The following is a 22,570-nucleotide window of genomic DNA, read 5'->3' on the forward strand; positions in this document are numbered from 1 at the left end:
TTGTGATATTTGGATTTGTACTTTGGGAGATATGCTTATTTCTTTGAAGGGTACAGAATCTGCCAGAAAAGTGACAAATATTGGATTTATCTAGAGTCACTTTGATTGAAAGTTCCTCAAATTGGAAACATGTTTATAAGTAATTGAGAAATATAAGTTTGGTTTTGAGAAGATATAGAAGCATGACAAGCAAAGATTACAAGGCCATTTGATTGTGGAGTGTGCTTTGCACACTTTTGGTACTGAAGATAAAGATCAAGATCAAACTCAAGTTGAAGATGAAATTTAAGTTCTAGATATGATTGGAGATTATTTGGTAGAAAGAAAAGGACTTAAAGAAGGAATCAAGGTTACTCATCAAATTAAGCCCATCACTTGGATCAATCAATCAAGTTATTTCAAGTGAGTGTCAAGGATGGTTTTTGGAGAGAGGTCACTTCTCCCTAGTGTAGGGGCTTACCGCCTATGTGTAGGTGAACCAAGTGTGGTACTTGGAAGGCTAACATAGAAGTGGTGATCCGAGGAATATTTAAGATGCTTAGTTGAAGAAATCAAAAGGGTTGATCAAGAAAAGCAAGCAACACCCAAAAGAGAGCTAGTCATAATATTTCAAGTGGTATTCCAAATAGTTCTCTCATGCAAGCATTGATCAAAAGATGAAGCAAGCCAACCACAACAAGGAAGTGCACTTGATCATAAGTGGTATTCATTTCATATGGGTGAAGAATAGAATTCAAAATAGTATATATTGGTCTTCACCAAGCTTATAATTGAACTTCACATTGCTATTGGAGTAATGAATTGGAATCTATGTGACTATCCTCTACTCCAACATAGCAAAGGTATCATTGTAATGTGCATGATCATTTCATCCCTTACTAGTATGCGGTTAGTGCATATAGTACATGCTTCATAGGATCATGCATAACAAATGAAATGTTTCAATTCATAACCTACCACTATTGCCATAATTATTACTTGATCTAGTGGTTAGTATATGAATTTGTTCATGAGCTAGTGATCCCAAGTACTTGATCTAATTTGGATTGCTAACAAGTGACAAGTACAACATTGGCAATGTAACCCTTGCAAGAGGTGTGAAGAAGCTTGTCATTGGTTCAAACCAGACTTAAAAGCTTGGGCAAATCAATTTAGTTCAAGTTAACCATAGAAGCTCATGGTAGTGATAAGAGTACAAGCACAAGACAACAATGCAAATGGATATCTAGTTTGTTTGTTTCAAATGGTATCTAGACTCAAGTATTTCATCAAGAATTCACAAGTGATGTCTAGATCAACTCACAAGTAATATCCTATAGGTGGTACTCATAAAGATAGCAAAGGTTCAAGAAATGGTTTTTATTGATAAATCCAACAAGTGGTTCCATACTAGAAGATTCTTTCAAGTGATATCACATCTACACATAATATCAATCATGCAAGATGATGGTTCCACAAGTGATCCTCAACTTTAAGTGATCATCAAATGAAGAATGCATCCTTCACCTACAAGAGCTCAAGTGTATCAAATGGATGACCCATGCTATCACATAGGGGAGGTGTCCCACAAATTGATCACAAGATCAAAAAATCTTATGTGTGGTATCTCAAGAAGCCCTATACAAGTTACAAGTGGTATTTACAAATGGTGTCATTCCAACAATCAAGTGATGTCCATAAAAAATGCAAGATTCAAGCCTCAACCATCTACCCCAAATGCATACCTTTGCATCAATGAGAAGCGCACCTTTTATGGAAATTGATAACAAAGGGGGAGAGATTGTACAAAGATATGAAAGCTTTGAGATTGAGATTGTACAAGGGGGAGAGATAAGATATAAAAGCTCAAAGAAGTAGAGGTTGGACATGGACATGGACAAAGAGGGAGCAACATTGAAGAAAAGAGATGGATCAAAATTCTTGGACAAGAGAAGCACACAAGTAGGGGGAGCAAGCTCATGAACTTTGATTGATTGCATTTGATATGTGCATATTCATGTGCTTGCTTGCATTGCATAAGCTTTCAAATTCAATATGCATGCTTGTGTGGTGTATGCTAGTTGTAGAACTTGAATGATGATTTGAAAACTAGCATGCATAGGATGATAGCTAGACACTTGGTATGCTTTTCAAGTAATGCTAGTACCTTGCTTTTAATGTTGATCTCACAAGGTATCTAGTGTTTTTATTTTCAAGTGATATCTAGCTAACCATGGTGCTAAGGATGAACTTAAAGGTGCAACTCTGATTGGTACACGCTTCAAAGGTTTATTCTAAACACCTTAGCATCATTTAGTAGTAATTACTCTCCCACAATTTTAATCTATGCATATGTGCGAGCTTCAAATCAAACACTCTAGCACATACTCCCTCCATACCTCAATTAGTTGTCGTTTAGGACATGATTGTGCTTACCAAGGAGTAATTAATTAGAGGGTATTTTTCCCTGTCTGCCCCTATTAAATACCGTTGTGGATGCAACCTATATGAGAAACAATCATGGTTCAGACTGGCTAGTGCAGTGAGGCTAACGCCCTGAGGACAAGGGCGCGGGTTCGATCCCTGGCAGCCACATCTTTTTTTGCTGTCACTGGCGATTTTGCATGGCATTGTTTCTGTGCAAGTGGCGTTTGTGCTGGGCCTCGCTGTGAGTGGCAATTTTGCATGGCGCTCACTGGGTCAGGTGTGGGCGCGTTGCTGCTCATGCGCGCGCGCGTTTTGGCCCGTGCGCGCTCTCGTTTTTTGCGCAGTTTCGAATGTTTAGCGACGCGCGCGTTTAGCCTTCCATACAGCTCGTTCTTTGGCGCTTTTTTTTCGTTGCATAGCACCATGCGCACTCTCGTTTTCTCTGTCCGTCTGTCCATCTACCCCTTCCTATTTAACTGGTGCTACATCCTATCTATCTCAACCTCTTCTATTTCCATCTGTGCCGTGCTCCACTGTTTCCTTCTCCACTTCTTCTCTTTTCTCTGTACTGCAATGGCTAATCCATTTGATTTGAACATTCGTTTAGAAGAAGATGATGACGACAATCTTCCATTCAATCTCAATGAGCCAATAATGGAGGATCACACCACATATGGTAATGTACTCAGTTTGTTTGTTCTTTTTTTGATATTCAAATCAACAACGTGTAGTTTTGTTTCTCATTTTCTTTCTTCTTTTTTTTTGACAGGGTTTGATTTGAACTTGCCACTAGATGAGTTTGGTGCGGTTGATTTCAATTATGTACAAAACCTGCCCGGTAAGTTTTATGAATGAGTTTGTTTTTTCCTATAGCTAGAACATGCCGTGGCTAATTATTACTATGAATGTGCTTGTTTTTTTTCCTTTTGCTAGAACAAGATGTTGAGGCTCCCATTCAAGTAAACCGTCCAAAGCATGACATGCCTAAAGAAGTTAGAAAACAAGTGTACCAAGCATTGTTGGCTAGAAGCAAAAATGGGAAACTAGGCAAGAGAGATACAAGCATTGTTGCCGATCAGTTTGGTGTACACATTCGATCGGTTCAGCGCTTATGGAAGCGAGGTAAAACCCAACTTGCTCAAAACATTCCGGTCATGGTTGCTAGTCAAAAGAAGGGTAGATGTGGCCATAAGGCAATCCCTCTTGATTTGGAACAATTGCGTAACATTCCTCTAAAGCAAAGAATGACCATAGAAGATGTGTCTAGTAGACTTGGTATTACCAAATCTAGGATACAAAGGTATTTGAAAAAGGGATTGCTTAGGTGCCACTCTAGTAGCATCAAACCTTACCTCACTGATGCTAACAAAAAGACTAGGTTGAAGTGGTGCATTGACATGATTGAGCAAGGTTTGGTTGGTGATCCAAAGTTTAAGGATTTTTTTGACTTTGTGTTCATTGATGAGAAATGGTTCTACCTTTCTAAAAAATCTGAGAAATACTACTTGCTACCTGAGGAAGATGAACCACATCGCACTTGCAAGAACAAGAATTACATTCCTAGGATCATGTTTTTATGTGTTTGTGCTTGGCCAAGATTTAGAAATGGAGAGTGCATTTTTTATGGGAAAATCGGTTGCTTTCCACTTGTCACTTATGAAAATGCTATTAGAGGAAGTCATAACCGTCTTCGTGGTGAACAAGTTATCAAGCCAATAACTTCAATCACAAGGGATGTCATTAGAGATTTCATGCTAAATCAAGTGTTGCCGGCCATTAGAGCCAAATGGCCAAGAGAAGATGTGCACAAGCCAATATTCATACAACAAGATAATGCACCTTCTCATTTAAAAGTGGATGATCCTGTTTTTTGTGAGGCTGCTAAGCAAGATGGGTTTGATATTCGGCTTATTTGTCAACCACCCAATTCTCCTGATTTCAACATTCTAGACTTGGGGTTTTTTCGTGCTATACAAGCTATACAATATAAGAAGGATGCAAAAACAATTAAAGATCTTGTTCCAGCCATGCAGCAGGTAAATTGTTCACTTTTTCACTTGTTACATTGCTTCTTTAACAACTAAATGGAGTACTCATTGATTCATTTTCACTTTTCATGTAGGCATTCGTAGAGTACTCACCACACAAAGCAAATAGGATCTTTGTGACACTACAAACCGTTTTGAAGGAAGCCATGAAGATAAAAGGATGTAACAAGTTCAAAATTCCTCACATTCAAAAACAAAGACTAGAGAGAGAAGATCGGCTCCCATTCCAAATAACTTGTGAAGCTTCCTTGCTAGCCGAAGCACTTGCTAGTCTTCCTGCAGCAAATTAGAAGAATGTAGTACCAAATTAGTTTTTTCAATCTGAAGCAAGAATGTAGTAGTAGCAAATTAGATTTTGCAAGCCGAAGCAAGACATGTACCTTACTCTTCATGTTTGCATCTTCCTTCATCTTTGCATCTTTGAACTTCTTCATGTTGTAGATCTCGTCCACCTTCTGTTCAACGTGTTCAAGTACTAGTATCGTGTCTCCATCCATCTCAAGTTTGTCCACATCAGGGATGAACAGCTCGCAATCAAATTTGTCTATGCCATGTAGTATCCAAGTAGTGAGATCGTAGTCATCATGAACAAGACGGCAACGTGCACACCTATGAGCTTCGCGGCGAGCTTGGAAGCAGGCTTCTCCGAAGACGCCACCACCGTGGAACATGCCGCAGCGAGCGCACTGCACCTCGACGGCGTCCGGCGCGATGTCGAGGGAGTCCGGCACCACCTCGACGTTGAATGGGGCGATGTCGAGGGAGTCCGGCACCACCTCGACGTCGAACAGGGCGATCTCGAGGGAGTCCGGCACCATCTCGACGTCGTCCAGGTCGATCTTCAGGGAGTCCGAGTCCAGCGCCATCTCAGAGGCAATTGTCATCTCCGAGTCCGGCGCGACCTCTGCGTCTAGCGTCTCCTCCATGGCGCGAGTGACCTTCATGGCGCCGGACTCCTCCATGGTGCGAGCGACCACCATGGCGCGAGGCTCCTCCATGGCGTGACCGATCTCCTTGGCGCGAGCTTCCTCCATGGCGCGAGCTTCCTCCGGGCAGTGAGGGACGCGAGCGCGCTGACGAGATAAAGGGAGGCGAGCGTGCTATGGGCGAGTGTGTGTGGTCTGCCTTGATGCGAGAGCCAATGAGTGGCAACGCAGCGAACCGAGGCGACGCGCGATTAATTGTGAGTAGTTGGCGAGCGCAACAGGCGGCGATGGGAGGGGCATTCGCGTCCATAAGGCACTGCACGGGCGAGCGACGACAGGCTTTGTGAAAATGGGCTTAGTGCCTAGAACGACAGCTAATACGGGTATGGAGGGAGTATGTAGGGGGAGCTAATACTACCATCTTGGGTTTGTGGTACTTGTCCGAAATCATTTTCACATGGTAAAATTGCTTGGGCAAGCAACATGAATCCAAAAGAACTTAATTTCCATATCTTTGTAGAGTTGTCATCAATTACCAAAAAGGGGGAGATTGAAAGGTCCTTGTGTGGTTTTGGTAATTGAGTGACAACCTAGGTGGACTAATTGTGTTTATGTGAGATACACAGGTGATTAGTCCACAGGTACATATGTGTGAGCAACATATGCCATGAAGGTGAAAATGGCTTGGAGATGTTGCAAAGCTCACACATGTGATGATGAAGGAGCTTATTGCACATGAGACATGACATTGAGTCATATGATCAAGGTGAAGAAGATCAAGACAAGACTTGGCTTGATGGACCGGTTGCAAGCGTGAAGGACAAGTCGGAGGCTTTGGAGCGATGGACCGTGTGGCGGTGAAGCTTGAGCAAGACTTGGCGCCGATGGACGAAGGCAACGGTGAAAAGCAAGTGAAGTCAAGATCGATGAACCAATATGATCACGTGATGATATGGAGTGGATCATATCATTGTTGATTGTGTTGGTGCATGTGTTGCATCGACATTGGAGGAGATGGAATGGAATGCGCAAGGCAAAGGTATAACCTAGGGCATTTCATTTCATCGATCATAGGTGTGTAGAGAAGTTTGTGACCAGGTTTAGGATAGATGGCCGTACTATCAAGAGGAGCAAACTTGTTTGCATATCGGTCATCTAGTGCCACTCGAGTGATATAACTTTGCATCATCGCTAGGATTGAGTGGCGTGGCAAGTTGAGTGGCTAATCCTTTGGAAAAGGTTTGTGAAAATGCTAACACACATACACTTGGTGGTGTACACTTGGTGGTGTTGCACATTTACAAAGGAGATGAAAATGGAGTTGATGCGGATCAACTCGGCGAAGGAACGGAGGCATGGGTTCGAACTCCACCGGCAGAGTGTCTGCCCGTAGAGTGCGGATAGTCCGACGATGCCATCGACGCCCTACAGAAAAGACAGGGTCTCACAGAGTGTCGACGAAATATGGTCGACAGTCTATCTAGGGGTATGCCCAAGGTAGTAGATTATCGGTAGACAGATGCGCAAGCTACAAACAAGATGGTGACGCAAGATAGACACAAGATTTTATCCAGGTTCGGCCGCCGTAAAGGCGTAATACCTACGTCCTGCGTCTGATTGTATTGCTGTATGCCAATGAGATATGTTTTATAGAGGGGTCCCCTACCCACCTTATATAGTCTGGGGGGCAGGGTTACAGATTTGGAAACTAATCCTAGCCAGTTACAATTGCCATAGGTGGCAGGATAAGGATTCCTATTCTAACCGGCCAGCATCTTGCTTGACCTCCAAATCTGCCTTGATTCCTTGCGCGGGATTCCGAACAGATTGACCGGGCCACGCGTCATCTTCTAGTGGGCTAGACCTCCTGATCTGGGCCGGCCCAAGCCTAGCCGTAAGGGTATAGGGGTTAATACCCCCACAGCTAGTCCCTGAGCACCATGTATTATGCTACGACACACCGTTCGATCTCCTTCAACTAATGCGATCCGTCGTAATGTCATCTCCAACTAGTTGAAATATTGACCAATCGAATGTGATAGAATTCTGGTTAGAACAAAGAGCAGTGGACCACGATTATAGCCGAAGATTCCAGTTGTCCGAAGAATGCATGGTACTCTAAAGAGAAAAGAAAAAGATTTCTTTCCTTATCAAGTGTGCCCACTTGTATTTCTGAAAAGAAATGTATGTGGCCCTTGGACAATAGTAGTTCTGGCGAACAGTCAGAGCGTAGGGGTCGATAAAATAAGCACATTCACTGCAAGGTGAAGTGTGCCCACTTAGTCCCTGAGCCTAGTAGTAGGTGACATAGGCACGTGGTGCTAGGGTCTAAAAAGAATTTCCACTGAAGTTAAGAATCCAATCATCGTACAAGCAATACGAGATGCACTGGCAGGTGCATCGTACCGATGTAGTCCCCGATCTTGCTGGAAGGCGAAGTATAAGCCTTGTAGCAAGGTCTAAATAAATGCCTCTCGACTGTATGTGAGTACAAATCACATGTAGCCAAGGAGAGCGGTCTCCGAGCAGTGGTTGGAACAGTTCCCGAGCACGATAGTGGTCAGAAAAGTCCTCGAGCACGGTAGTGATCAGAACAGTCCTCGAGCACGGTAGTGGTCGGAACAGTCCTCAAGCACGATAGTGGTCTAAATAGTCCCCGAGCATGATAGTGGTCTGGACAGTCCCCGAGCACGAGAGGTGCAGCAAAAAACCAAATGCCACTTGTACTATTATTTTGTGTATTTATTTATTTACTTGTTTTGTCAAGTCAAATCTGACACGCCTAGTCAAAAAAGTAGATGGGTATAGCACGTCATACTGCCTTCTTGTCCTTTCAAGCAAACAGTTACGTGGCACCTGTAAGTAGGTGCGTCAGCATGGGCCCTCTCACACTGGTAACAAAGAGGCGCATACACTGATAACAAAGTGGCGCATATATTGGCATAGATCTCGAGGTTCTGAAAACAACCATCTATGGCGCGTGCACACATCTCCCAAGAATCTCGGGCATACAAAATGGCAGAACTCTTGGTTAAATACAGTATAGAATTGGTAAGTTACTTTTTACTGAACCCCATTACCATTCACCGCCGCAGCCTTCTTCTTCCTCTTACCAACCCTAATACCTCCAAAATCACCACCAATCAATCCTCCACCATTTCCTCGTTCATCAGCAAGGCCGAATTCATGGAGAAAAGTGACGCCCAGAAGAAAGCAGGAGTCATGGCGAAGGATTGGTAGAAATCGAGAAGCAACGAGCAGACCATTGAAGACCTCGTCACCATGGGAGTACTCCACAACAAGAAACTCGTAGGATGGCATGCGCTGGAAGGCGAGGGGTACCCCGATCCACAACCAGGTGAGATCATGGTTTTCGAAGACTTCTTTAAGCGGGGTTTTGGGGTTCCTGTACACCCTTTCCTTCAGGGCCTCTGTCTGTACTACGAGATTGGGATTTGCAATCTGCATCCCAACTTGATCCTCCTTGTCTCCACCTTCATTCATCTTTGCGAAGCATATGGCGGCTTCTAGCCCCATTTCGAGTTTTTTCGCCATCTTTTCTGTCTGCGGAAGAAAGGAAGCGGAGGCTCGAAGATAGCCGGAGGTGTGTACCTCAACCTTCATGACGGAATGAAGCCCCAGTACCTGCACTACCCATGGAACACGTCGCTTGACGACTGGTACAAGAAGTGGTTCTACATCCGCGAAGAGCCAAACATGATCACACTGTGCGACATGGGGTTCATTTCGGAGAAGAGGACAAGCTGGTCGGAGAAGCCAGAGCACCTGGAACAGATTCTAGAAATATTTGGGATGATCCTGTGGAAGAAACTAGATGGTCCAAGCGTGGTCGGGAGCTTCATCAGCCGACGGATCCAGCCTGGCCAGAGGAGGGTACATCCTGGCTATGAGTACCAAGGTAGCATAGACCCGACGAGGACGAGGCAGGAGGCGCTTGACAAGATCGAAGTCAGGGCCAGAATTGGAGAGCTATTTAACTTAGCTGATCCGAATTATGTCAGATTGAGCGACATCGAGCACGCTTTCAAGCTCGCCCGTCCTCCCCCAAAGGTAACTCATCTTGCCTTGTACCCATAGTCTTATATTGTAGAAGAAACTTACTGTGCTCACTCTTATTTGTTTCCTAGATTAATTGTCTAAATAGAGCGACAGTGTTTGCGTTGCCACCCGCTAGAGTAGATTGGCCGCAAGTTGCTGACCCAACCACCTAGACCAGCGTCGTGGTCGAGGATGTCGACTGGGCCGTGCTTGGAGTTGGAGAGGAGGCGGTGGCCATAGCTGCTGGTAAGCGGCCGGCGGCCAGCAAACGTCATCAGGTGATCTTTACTCTATCGGACGATGACATAGAGGAGGGAGAGGATGCAGACATCTTTTGACTCATCCCTCGAAAGAGGAGGAGGCAACTGGAGTCGACGGAGCAAGGTGGGTCCTCCATGCTGGTGGGACCCACATCGCCGACCACTGCGACGTGAAGGACAAGCGACGGAGGGGTCGAGCACCAAGGCCCAGCGATGATGCTAGATGTAGAGGGAGACCAGGTGTCACTCGCACAGCATGTGGAACAAGCACGGCCGAAGAGACATGCCTTCGCCACATCATTCCGCGCTTCCAACATGTAAGTATTTGTAACCTTGATGTAAGCTTGCAATTTGGGTTGAATATGGTTGCCTTCTGAACTTATCTCATATGTACTAGTTCATCATCCACCGAAAATCCAGACCAACTAGCCAGGAGCGGTGTGGCTCTGCCAGCAATGTCAGAGAAAACTGCCTAGTAGCCGGCCATGGAGGAAACCATAACAGAAAGTCCGTCGGAGCCTTAGCACATAAGCAGTCAGACAACAGTCCTCGAGCAGGGGGTCAAGGGAAGAGCCGAGTCAAGCACATGTGCTCTGAGCACCAACCCTGCTGAGGGCAACACCTCAGCACCAAGGGTAATGGAATAGACTGAGGAGCAGCGGCCAGAGATGAGAGCACAGAGCACGTTTGTCGATGTTGCAGCCCGTGGGAAGGCCATAGTGATCGCAGAAGCTGCTAACTCTAGACCAGCACTGATACCCAAAGAAGAGCCCAAAGAGGACGAAGTAGAGGAGGTCCTGAGCCATCCACAGGACAAGCGACAACATGTGTATGTGTCGCGCTGGCGGAACGACCAATGGGTTGTTCATGAGAAAAACCCAGAGGTCGAAGAGACCAAGAAAGTTGAACGAGCAGCAAAACGACTGGTGACGGAGGTCCAGGTATGCTTTGCTTCACCACCTAATCTTGCTGTATAGTCAAACTTTCTTACTTAGCTTTTTGCACACAGGACTTAATGAAGACCGCAAGGTACCATAAGAAATGCTTTGACCAGATCGAGGGGATCACTGCAAGCAATAAAGAGCTGACAGCCGAAGTGGAACGCTTGCACCACCAACTTGAAGCCACCAACCATGAGAGGACAGAGCAAGAGTCCTAGAACCAGAACTTGGTCGTCTAGCTCAGTAACAAAGAGCAAGAAAGAACAAGTAAGTAGTCATTGTATCACAACGAGTGCATGACAAGTGTTGTTGCGTTGTTGGTAGTAACAGCTGTAGTGCAGGCTTAGAAGCCAAAGTAATCCGTCTCCGAGAGGAGAACTATCGTGCAGTCGTAGAGTGTGATCGCCTGAAGGAGGACAACAGAAAACTGGCGCATGACCAATTGCAGCTCCGGGACCAAACGACCAAGATGAAAGAGGAACTAAAAAGTAAGTTTTCCAAACCCCTTTGCTCACTTTTGTTGCCCGCCTTATCTTGTCGTGGTATGACGTTTTAATAGCTTGTGCGGTTTGCAGTTTTAAAAGTTAATGCTAAGAAGCATCTGGAGGCCATGATAAAAGATCGTGACGGTTGGAAGGCGCAGTGCCAAGATATCACCAAGGATCGGGACACATGGAAAAACTGGTGCCAGGAAGTGGCAACGGGCATTTTGCCGGTCCTCAACCTTATCGATCCAGCGCTAACAGAGGACGTGCCAAGGACGCCATAGCTTGGACTGGTCGATAGATACAGAAAGGCATGGGGATGGTTCCAGGAGTTCGTGAAGGAGGTGGGTGAGTACACAGGCGCACATGTGCTAAGCATGGCGTGTGCTCACTACCCCTTGATCGATCTCAAACGCCTGGAGGCCGGATACCCGAAGGAGTTAGATCTAGACAAGGCTGAGGAGCTTCGGATGACCCAGCTCGACTTGTTGGCAAAAATAATTGGCGACATTAACCTGTGTGGAGGTGGGACAACACCTGTACAGGGTACGCCATCAACAAGTCAGCTGGAAGCGCCATCAGTTTTTAGCCAACCGGTGAAGCCTGCGGTCTCAACCAGCCAGGCATCGGCGGGGCCATCTTCTTTAGCTCGACCAGTACAAGAGTCCTTGAGACTCAAGCACGATGTCAGGCCCTGTAACACCCCAGGTGTTTGGCTTCCACATTTGCACTGCATTTCATGAACATGAGCATCATGCATCCATTCTTGAACTTATATCACATGAAACATGATTTCGAAACATTGCAACATATTGTGTATTTCATGTGTATTGTTTCTTTTATGAAATGTAAAGTGTGCAACACTTAAGTGCAACATGTGCCACTCACTTAGTGAAACAAGGTTAGTTAGTGCTATGCAACACAATCATGAAACAAGTGAAACATGACTATGAAACAGTTGCAACATTTCATGTGTTTTTCATTGTTTCAGTACATACCTTGCTTGATTTTGGTGTGACCAATGTGTGGTGTGGCTAATAATCATCCTAAGTAACTTAGTTACACCTAGAATGTCATTAGGACCAATGTTCATGTTGATCATTTTGCCTAATTAGGTTTCCAAGTCATGGTTGACCAATTTGGACCCCTAGAGCTCCTGTGTTTGACTGTTTAAAAAGTGTAGCTTAGAATGTTTGCATGTCTGAGCAACCTAAAGAAAAGTTGTAGTAAATTTTATAAGGAACAAACTTTGTTTAGAAGCCAAGTCATGAAAATGTGCACAACATGCTCAAAAGGGTCCCACAAGTCAGTTTTGAGCTCTATTTAGAAACTCTGAAATTTTCTAAGTGTTGTAACTGAGTTTTAGTTTCATGACCTCAACTTTGGCTTGATATAACTCGTGATCCGTGGAGAGTTAGCTGTTGATTTCTAAATCAAAGTTGTAGCTCTACTATAGCTCTACAACTTTCATGTTCATTATTTTCTCTAATACGTCTCGGTTTAGGAGCTAATCACGGTCAAACTTGGCCTGTCAGTCGGTGAAGGGAGCACTGAATGGCGAGCTACAGTGTTACCGATTCAGAAATCAGCTGCCGCGTGGGTGACGCGCGTCGCCAGCCGTCTGACCACGCGGCCACGCGCCGTGGATGCCCTGGCAAGGCCAGCCACGACGGGCACGCTAACACGCGCCTGACCGACCAGTGCCCCAGCTCAATTTTTCATTTCGTCGCCCCACAGCGCGCTGCAAACGAGCTCAGCCGCTCCACCATTGTTGCCGCGAAGCTTCGCCGTCGCCGAGCTCGCGAACCACCGCAAAAGCGCGACTGCCATCTCGCCAGTGACTCCGCCGTAGCCTGCTCTACCTTCTCCACCTCCTAGCTGCGCCATTCGTGCTTTGGTAAGGTCACAGTGACCATTTCCGCCGTCACCGCCATGGGCGTGACCTCGCCGGAGATGAGGCCGCCGTGGCTAGGGTAGCTAGGAATCGTCCCGTCCCCTTTTCTTTACCGTGTTAGCACCGTGGCGACCTTAGGTAGCTCACACCGTGCTCGGTTGAGCCGGCCATGGGTTGCCGTCACCGGCAGCTCGCACCGGAGCTCTGCCGTGCCGCCATCACCGGCGGCGAGCCACCTCCGCTAGGTCGTAGGTCGCGCCACTAGCACCAATCGAACCCCCTCTGCACGGAGATCACATCGGTGTCCTTGATTTGGCCGGAGACCTCACCGCCGATGAGCTACGCCGCCTTCCGCGCGTCGCGGCCGTCTCCTCTGCTTCGCTGTCGCTGACCAGTGGGCCCGGCTGACAGGCGGGGTCCCTGCTGTCAGTGACTGTGCAGTCATAGGGCTAGTTCAAAAATTCAGTTTTTAATGCTGATTTGATATTTTTGTATCTTCAAATATGTAGATCCAAATTGAGTACTTCCAATTTTGTTAGACTCACTGTTAGGTCTAGTAGTTAAGAAAATATATCTTGAGCATATTATGTAGAAATTTTGGGTGAATTAAATAGGAACTTGAAAAGTGTTTTTGAATGCATGCAAACTTGTTTAAATCATATCTTGAGTTTCTGTGATCCAAAAATTATGAAATTTTGTGGGTGAGCTAGTCTTGTATAGTAGAAGCTCTGGTTAAAATTTGAGAGTCATTGCATGTGTAGTTTTTGAGATATAGATTTTCCTTTTATCATCAGGTGATTCTTGTGTAAATTTTAGTAATTAATTTATGAATCCAATGGCCATGAAAATTGGTAGGTAGTATCCTAGTACCCTAAGGATGCTAGGAAAAATATGAAATCTATTGCTTGACACTTTTCATTAGGGTTTCCTAATTATGCCATTTTAAGCCATTATGCCTTGTCATTTTTGTGTAGGCTTTTATACTTGCTCAAATGGTGTGAAATTTTTATGGTAGTCTACTTAGAGCATGTTGTAGCTACTGTAATTTTTGTAGATTTAATGGTGTAGTATTCATACAAGTTTACCATTTCCTTTAATTAATTAAATAAATTAAGAAAGGTATTAAAAGAAATGTTTTGGTGATGAACACCCTACTTTCTGGTGTTCTTATGATATGTGTGATAAGATAGTAAAGTTGGTTTTGTCTAATTATATGTTTACATCATAAGTTGCTAATTAATTGTTGGCATTATGTCCCTCTGGACAGATCTAGGGACTTTAGAAAGTTCCCCATGATATTTTGGGTTTCTGTGAATGTGATGAATACAAGAGTTGTAGATAATTTAAGTATCTAGCTCCTGTCAAAATTTGAGGGCATTTGGCCTAGTAGTTTAGAAACTACAACTGTTTAAAGTTAGGTTGCAGTTTTTGCTGATTCTCTACCTTGTGAGGATAGACTTCTGTTGATTGATGAATTTGACCTGGTAAAGGTTTGAATCATGCTTTGAGGTCTGAAAATGTTTTGTAGACAATTTTATAAGCTTTCCAGATTGTCTTGTTGCATATCAATTGGATTTATAAATCTCCAGTTATAGCTAGTTTACTGCACCGCTACATAGTATTCATTTTGCTGAAATACAATTGCTTGAGTGTATGTGGTTGCAATGTTCTCGTTGATTGTTTAGGGGTTAGCCTAACTTGAGAATATGCTTAGGTGCAGGTGCTAGGTTGTTAACTGAAGATGAGCAATTATACCTTAGGTTGTATAAACGTGGTAAGTGAAAGTGGTTTGAATAGGGCTTAAGTTGGAATATGCAAACTACAGCGAACCTATGCATTCCACGAGCATCCCCGACATTCGTACATGTGCATCCATGATATTTATCTTGCGCATTCATGCAATAGGTGTGCCGGAGGGAGTGACATTGCTGGAGTTCGAGGGAGCCAACCAGGAGGAGGAACCCGAGGTGCAGGAAGCCGACGAAGCAGTCGCCGCGGAGGAATTGCCCGAGTGCCCTGACCACCAGCCTTCCTCGTTCCTGAAAGGCAAGCCCCGGAGCATATTAAGCCTCCTATGTTTTCACAAATACATTGAGTATCTTTTATTGTTGATGATGCATTAAGTATAGGAATTGGTTGGAACCAATTGCTGCATTATATATCCTTCCTTGTCCAGATATCGCACTGGAATCCTATTTAAGTTCAGGACGGGTTAAATGCTTAGCCATGCTTAGTGCGGTAGAAGTCAGGTGATTTCCTGTCACCTGCGAGCTTTAGGATGAGGTGGATCACGGTTGGCTATATTTGCTATCGTGGAAAAGAACCATGTGAATAATGAATTAAGACCGGGCGGGGTCTTGTGTAGGTTTGAACATAGTGACTCCGTCTGAGTCGTTTAAGGACCGATACGCTGTACGTCCTCATGTCATGTTGAACGCAGCCTAACACTTAGCTGGCCGGATAAGTCGTTCCGACCGCGAAGCCTAGTAGCTCGACTCAGGCCGGGGACGCGAGCGGTGGCGACATTCTGGAGGTAGTAAGGATGTGCGGAGAGCCATTGGCATAAGTCCAAGGCGGGTTAAAGTCCCGAACGACCTTGGCAGAGTGGTTCTCTGAGAATGTCGATCTGTTCAGACTCGCGACTCCTGAATCATACCAAAGGTGACTTGTTTGCGACCCTGACGGGGGAAGCAGGGTTTGTGTTTAGGAATAACCCTCCAGCTGGATAGGAATCGATTCGAATCGCCGTCTCTCCTGGATAGTGAGAACTTGACTGAGCAGCGGCAACGTAGATTCAATTAATTTAACGATATGGTTAAATGGATGATGATAAGGTTGCCACAATGAATACCTGATATGGTTATTAATGTTTGCACCCTAATAAAATGATTGCTTAGTACAGGTGCTAATATAGATGACAGGTTAATGGCTAAAAAGTCACTGCTAGTTCAGGTTAAGAGTTGATCATTATTACTTATGCTTTTCTGCAAAAAGAAAGGGTCAGCCAGCTCCACTACATTAAGCTATGCATAATCCTTGGTGTCATTTGTTTGGTTTTCAACGGGTAAGTCTAGCTAAGTACATTCCCGTACTCAGGGTTTATTCCCTCTTGTTGCAGATGACCTTCTATATCAGGGATTCTGCAAGTACTGTCTCCACCCGGCGGGTGATGAGGACTAGATCATGGGCATGATCTCCTTTCTCTTATCTGAATGCTTTTGCGGTCTATGATCAACCAACCAGTATGTGTATTTGAACTCGGTGTGTGAGTTAAACTATTTGCTTCCGCATGTTTACAAGACTTGTTTTGTAATAACAATGACTCTGCGATGATGTAACCTATTTGCGAACGTATGCGAAATGTTGTAATGTATGATATGTTATGTTGAATTACTGTGATCTTGGTTGTATGCAAGTTGGTTTGAAATCCTTCGAGATTTCGGTTGACTACCGGGTTTATATGGGCTCAAGTTCGAGAATTTGATCGTTTCGGCGATTGTTTTTGTACTTGTGCTCTTATAAATTGGTCGGTTCTGTGACAGCTGGTATCAGAGCTAGATTCAACATTAAACATGTCTTACGGCTATTTAAAAATAAAAGCTTTTGTTGTTAAAATGGTTTTCAAACTTATAGTTATATATAAGTGTTCAAAAATCAAAATTTTTATGGTATACTGGTGATCACATCCCTTATAGCCCACTTAAGGACTTCTAGGTGGCTTATATATAATTACTAACTAGGGGAAATTGATTGTTTCTATTTTGTCGTCCATGCGGCGTGATATTGCATGGATGCCATTCGTTTGAATGGTAATGTATGGATCAATTGCCTCTACGCTAAGGTAAGTGTGAGTTGCGAGAGCATGACCGTCCAACCGTCGGTCTAGGGGAGAGCTAGTTGTGGTTACTGGAGTATTTACATGTTGCATACATGTATATATGAAAGTACTTAATTGGGGGTACATTTCTCGGGTAGTTTGGATACCGAAGTATATATATCGGGGGGATGTATATATGGAGAGTATCTTAGTACTACTTGTGTAATTAGCATTATATCTTGTTGGGTTGGGCTGCAATGAAGTTTTTCTGCAGGTACGCTAACAACGCACCGTGTAGATCGACTAGTTACCGCTAATTGAGAGAACGTATGTATGCCACCGTATAGTCCGCTAAAGCTTAAAATTTCTTAGGTTTGTGAAGACGTACGGAACGAGCATGCATCATATTCACTCATGACATTCATATTGCATTACTCCCTCCCTTATAATTGCTTATCCCAAGTTTAAAGTGAAATCTCTCGGCAAGAAGTTTGAAGGAGAGGAATACCCAGAAGAAGTCCAAGGTGTCTCCAATGTGGGCAGTAATCACTTCGACAAGTAGTTCGTTAGCAAGTCTCACTAGTTAAGCTTTTGCAGTCATACTGGTAAAGTACCTCAATTCGCTCCCTTCGGGATGCGTATCGTAATGGTGAAGTTTAAAACTTGTCATGTTGGAATGCACTGCGTATAGCGCTAGTAATTTACTTGATGATGTGGTGATTGGAGAATGAATTATTGCCTCGGTTTATTGTATGAAGTTTTCATTCTCGTCAGTAAATACAGTCTGGCACGATTATATTGTTCTTCTCCAATGTGCTGATATCATCAATAATTACTGGTTGCGCATGTGCAGATGCCTCGTACTCGTTCCACCGGTGCGAGTGATGATGATGATCTTCCGCCACCACCACCCACACCAACGGAACTTATAGCAATGCTTGCGGAAGGACAGCGCACTATGGCCGAGGCCCTCCGTACGATTGCGAATCGTGATGGCCATGGTCCACGCCAAGGACCGGATCCAAATCAGTACAGTGATTTCAAGGATTTCCTTGACACGAAACCCCCAATCTTCAAGGAGGCTGAGGAGCCTCTACAAGCTGATGAGTGGTTGAATACTCTCGAGCAGAAGTTTCGTCTGCTCCGCTTGACTAAGGTGCTCAAAACTGAATACGCATCGCACCAACTTCATGGGCCGGCTGGCATCTGGTGGAGTCATCATCGGTCCACTATGCCTGCTAATGCCCAAATCACTTGGGATCAGTTTAAGTCTGCTTTTAGGGGAAATTACATTCCTCCTGGTCTTATGGCGATCAAACATACAGAGTTCATGAAGCTGACTCAGGGAAACAAGAGCCTGAACGAATACCTGCAAGCTTTCAACAACCTTGCAAGGTACGCTACCGAGTTTGTGGACATAGATGCCAAGAAGATTGCAAGCTTCAAGCGGGGACTTAGCCCCAAACTGATGAAGACCATGGGAAATTGCAAGTGCACTCATTTTAATGAGTTTGTGAGCGATGCTTTATCGCAAGAGAACAACAATGCTGTGTATGCTGCTTCAAAAAGTCGTAAGAGGGCCTATGAGGCGGGTGCCTCACAATCTAAGGCTCCCGTCGCACAAAGGGCTCCATTCCGTCCTCCAGCATCAGCCGCCAAGTTTCGCCCCCCGCAGAAGAAGAATCCCGCCAAGACTGGGTTTCGCAAGGCATTTACAGTTGCTCTTCCCAAGGGCACTACTAGTCAGGGCAGTTCCAGAGCTCCACCAAGCAACATGCCGTGCTGGAATTGCAATAAGACAGGCCACTGGGCAAGGGAATGCCCTTACCCTAAGAAGAATAATTACCAGGGTGGCCGTCAAGGACAAGTGAACCACACAAATATTACTGAGATTCCTTCAGGTGAGGTAGTGACTGCCGGTAAGTTTCTGATTGACCAACACCCCGTAGTTGTACTATTTGATTCAGGTGCTTCGCATTCCTTCATTAGTCCATCATTTGCATCCAAGTTTATGCAGAAAACATATACTGTTGAGGGTGAGGGTTATTGTATTAGGGCTGCCAGTGGTATTATCCCAACCAAGCTAGTAGTTGGGGATGTACAGTTTGTGATAGAGGGGCGAAGTTATCAGGTTGATCTGGTAATTTTACCGGGGCTAGGTATCGATGTGATATTGGGAATGAACTGGATGAGCCGTCATGGAGTGCTTATCGATACATCGACTAGGGTAGTTATGCTCAGAGATCCAAGCAATCAGGAGGGTTTTCTAGTACAGTTACCCAGGGACATTAATCTTTCTTGCATGACCAATGCGGTGCACGCAAAGTCTCTGGCAGATATCCCTGTCGTGTGTGACTTTCCGGATGTTTTCCCCGATGATTTGCCTGGATTGCCCCCGGATCAAGAAGTAGAATTCAAGATAGAGTTGCTTCCTGGTGCAGCTCCCATCTCTAGAAGGCCATATAGAATGCCTCCCAATGAACTAGCTGAACTTAAGACCCAGTTGAATGAACTGCTAAAGAAAGGCCTTATCCGCCCTAGTTCATCTCCGTGGGGGTGCCCAGCCATCTTTGTGAAGAAGAAGGATCAATCTCTACGCATGTGTGTAGATTATAGACCCTTGAATGCAGTTACAATCAAGAATAAGTACCCTCTGCCACGCATAGATATCTTATTTGATCAGTTGTCTAAGGCAAAAGTCTTTTCCAAGATTGATTTGAGATCTGGGTATCATCAAATCAAAATTCGGCCTAAGGATGTTCCAAAAACCGCATTCTCTACAAGATATGGTCTATATGAGTACCTGGTTATGTCTTTTGGATTGACCAATGCCCCCGCACATTTTATGTATCTGATGAATTCAGTGTTTATGCCCGAGTTGGACAAATTTGTGGTGGTATTTATAGATGATATCCTGGTCTATTCTGAAAATGAAGAAGATCATGTTGAACATTTGTGGGTGGTTCTTACTAGATTGCGAGAACACCAGCTATATGCAAAGTTCAGCAAATGTGAATTTTGGCTTCGTGAGGTACCTTTTCTTGGACACGTGTTGTCCGATGGTGGAATTATGGTTGATCCCACCAAGGTGCAAGAAGTATTGAACTGGAAGGCTCCCATCTCAGTGCACGAGGTTCGGAGTTTTCTGGGGTTGGCTGGCTATTATCGTCGCTTTATCCCGGATTTCTCTAAAATAGCCAAGCCTATGACTCGATTGCTGCAAAAAGACATGAAGTTTGTCTGGACTCCTGAGTGTGATGCGGCTTTCCATACCCTGCGAACTCTTCTAACATCGGCTCCGGTTTTGGCACAACCGGATATCGAGAAACCTTTTGATGTGTTCTGTGATGCATCAGGTATTGGGTTAGGAGGTGTTCTTATGCAAGAGGGTAGAGTCATCGCTTATTACCTCTCGCCAACTTCGGAAGCATGAAGTGAATTATCCAATGCATGACTTGGAGCTCGCTGCAGTTGTTCATGCTTTGAAGGCCTGGAGACATTATCTACTTGGCAATGTGTGCAACATCTACACTGATCATAAAAGTCTCAAGTACATCTTCACTCAACCAGAGTTAAATATGCGTCAGAGAAGATGGCTCAAGTTGATCAAGGATTATAACCTTCAAGTGCACTATCACCCTGGCAAGGCAAACGTCGTCGCGGATGCCTTAAGCAGAAAGTCTCATTGCCACTCGTTGATTGAGAGTGATGTCCATTTGTCAAAGCTCCTTCATCCTGTAGTCCTGCACAACATCACTGTCAGTTGTACTCTACAAAGTCGAATTATCGAGCTACAGAAGACAGATGCAGGTGTGTTTCACATCAAGCGCAAGATGAAAGAGCAAGAAACCAAACATTTTCGAGTCGATGAGGAAGGCGTGTTATGGTTCAAGGATAGGTTGGTAGTTCCGAAGGATAGAGAGCTCAGAAACCAAATCATATCCGAAGCTCATTCCTCTAAGCTATCTATTCATCCTGGTAGTAGTAAAATGTATCATGATTTAAAGCCGCGATTTTGGTGGACCACAAATGAAGAAAGAGATAGCCGCTTATGTGGCTAGGTGTGACACTTGTTGTCGGGTCAAGGCGGTACACATGAAAGCTGGATTACTTCAGCCACTCTCTATTCTAGGTTGGAAATGGGAAGAGATAAGTATGGATTTTATTGTTGGACTCCCTACTACTCAGAGGAATTTTAACTCTATTTGGGTGATTGTAGACCGTCTGACCAAGTCTGCACACTTCATTCCTGTTCGCATAGATTTTCGTCCGACTGATTATGCTGAGTTGTACTTCAATCAGATAGTCCGTCTTCATGGAATCCCTCGTACTATTGTATCTGATAGAGGACCACAGTTCACTGCTCGCTTTTGGGAGCACCTTACACAGATTATTAGGGACTAAGCTCGTAAGAAGTTCTGCCTATCATCCGCAAACCAATGGGCAAACTGAACGGGTGAATCAAATCTTAGAAGATATGTTGAGAGCTTGTGTCATCTCGGCTAAGGGCTCATGGGAAAAATGGTTACCCCTAGCTGAATTCTCGTACAATAATAGTTATCAAGAGAGCATAAAGATGGCACCATTTGAAGCTTTGTATGGCCGGAAGTGTAGAACCCGTTGAACTGGGTAGAAAGCCGGTGAAAGGAGATATTATGGAATTGATTTTGTTCAAGAAGCCGAAGAAAGAACAAGTCCGTACTATCCAAACCCACATGGCCGCAGCTCAAGCTAGGCAGAAAAGTTATGCTGATCGACGTAGAAAACCTATTGAATTCGAAGTTGAGACTTCGTTTATCTGAAAGTCTCACCTATGAAGAGTGTCCAAACGCTTTGGTGTGAAGCGAAAGCTTGCGCTGAGATATGTTGGTCCATTTTAAAATCATTGGACAAAGTGGTAAAGTGGCGTACAAGATTCAATTACCTCCTGAGATGAGTGCTATCTTCAATGTCTTTCATGTATCCCAATTGAAGAAATGTCTTCGCGTCCCTGAAGAGAGAGTTCCATTGGGGGATATCGAGTTAAAATCGGATTTGACCTTTGAAGAAAGCCGGTTCGAGTGGATTGACACTCGTGAGCGAGTGACTCGGAGTCGGGTAGTCAAGTTCTATAAAGTCATGTGGAGCAATCAGGGGGTAGTGAACGCGATGCAACGTGGGAAAGGGAAGACTATTTGAGGGATGGTTATAAGGAATTCTATCAACAATGGTACGCTTTTCAAATCTCGGGACGAGATTTTTATAAGGGGGGAGGGCTTGTGTAACACCCCAGGTGTTTGGCTTCCACATTTGCACTGCATTTCATGAACATGAGCATCATGCAATCCATTCTTGAACTATATCACATGAAACATGATTTCGAACATTGCAACATATTGTGTATTTCATGTGTATTGTTTCTTTATGAAATGTAAAGTGTGCTGCAACACTAAGTGCAACATGTGCCACTCACTTAGTGAAACAAGGTTAGTTAGTGCTATGCAACACAATCATGAAACAAGTGAAACATGGACTATGAAACAGTTGCAACATTTCATGTGTTTTTCATTGTTTCAGTACATTACCTTGCTTGATTTTGGTGTGACCAATGTGTGGTGTGGCTAATAATCATCCTAAGTAACTTAGTTACACCTAGAATGTCATTAGGACCAATGTTCATGTTGATTCATTTTGCCTAATTAGGTTTCCAAGTCATGGTTGACCAATTTGGACCCCTAGAGCTCCTGTGTTTGAC

General features: G+C 44.4%; 1 protein-coding gene across 1 annotated transcript; it reads left to right on the plus strand.

Annotated features, from left to right (window-relative positions):
* The first annotated feature begins 2,979 nt into the window (after nucleotides 1-2,979).
* LOC136503276 (uncharacterized) lies at nucleotides 2,980-4,490 on the plus strand. Its single transcript, XM_066498405.1, has 3 exons — nucleotides 2,980-3,082; nucleotides 3,176-3,244; nucleotides 3,340-4,490. The coding sequence occupies exons 1-3, from the start codon at nucleotides 2,980-2,982 to the stop codon at nucleotides 4,488-4,490; spliced, it is 1,323 nt and encodes a 440-aa protein (XP_066354502.1).
* Nucleotides 4,491-22,570: the final 18,080 nt, after the last annotated feature.

Source organism: Miscanthus floridulus, chromosome 14, assembly GCF_019320115.1.
Source record: "Miscanthus floridulus cultivar M001 chromosome 14, ASM1932011v1, whole genome shotgun sequence".
NCBI classification, from domain to species: domain Eukaryota; kingdom Viridiplantae; phylum Streptophyta; class Magnoliopsida; order Poales; family Poaceae; genus Miscanthus; species Miscanthus floridulus.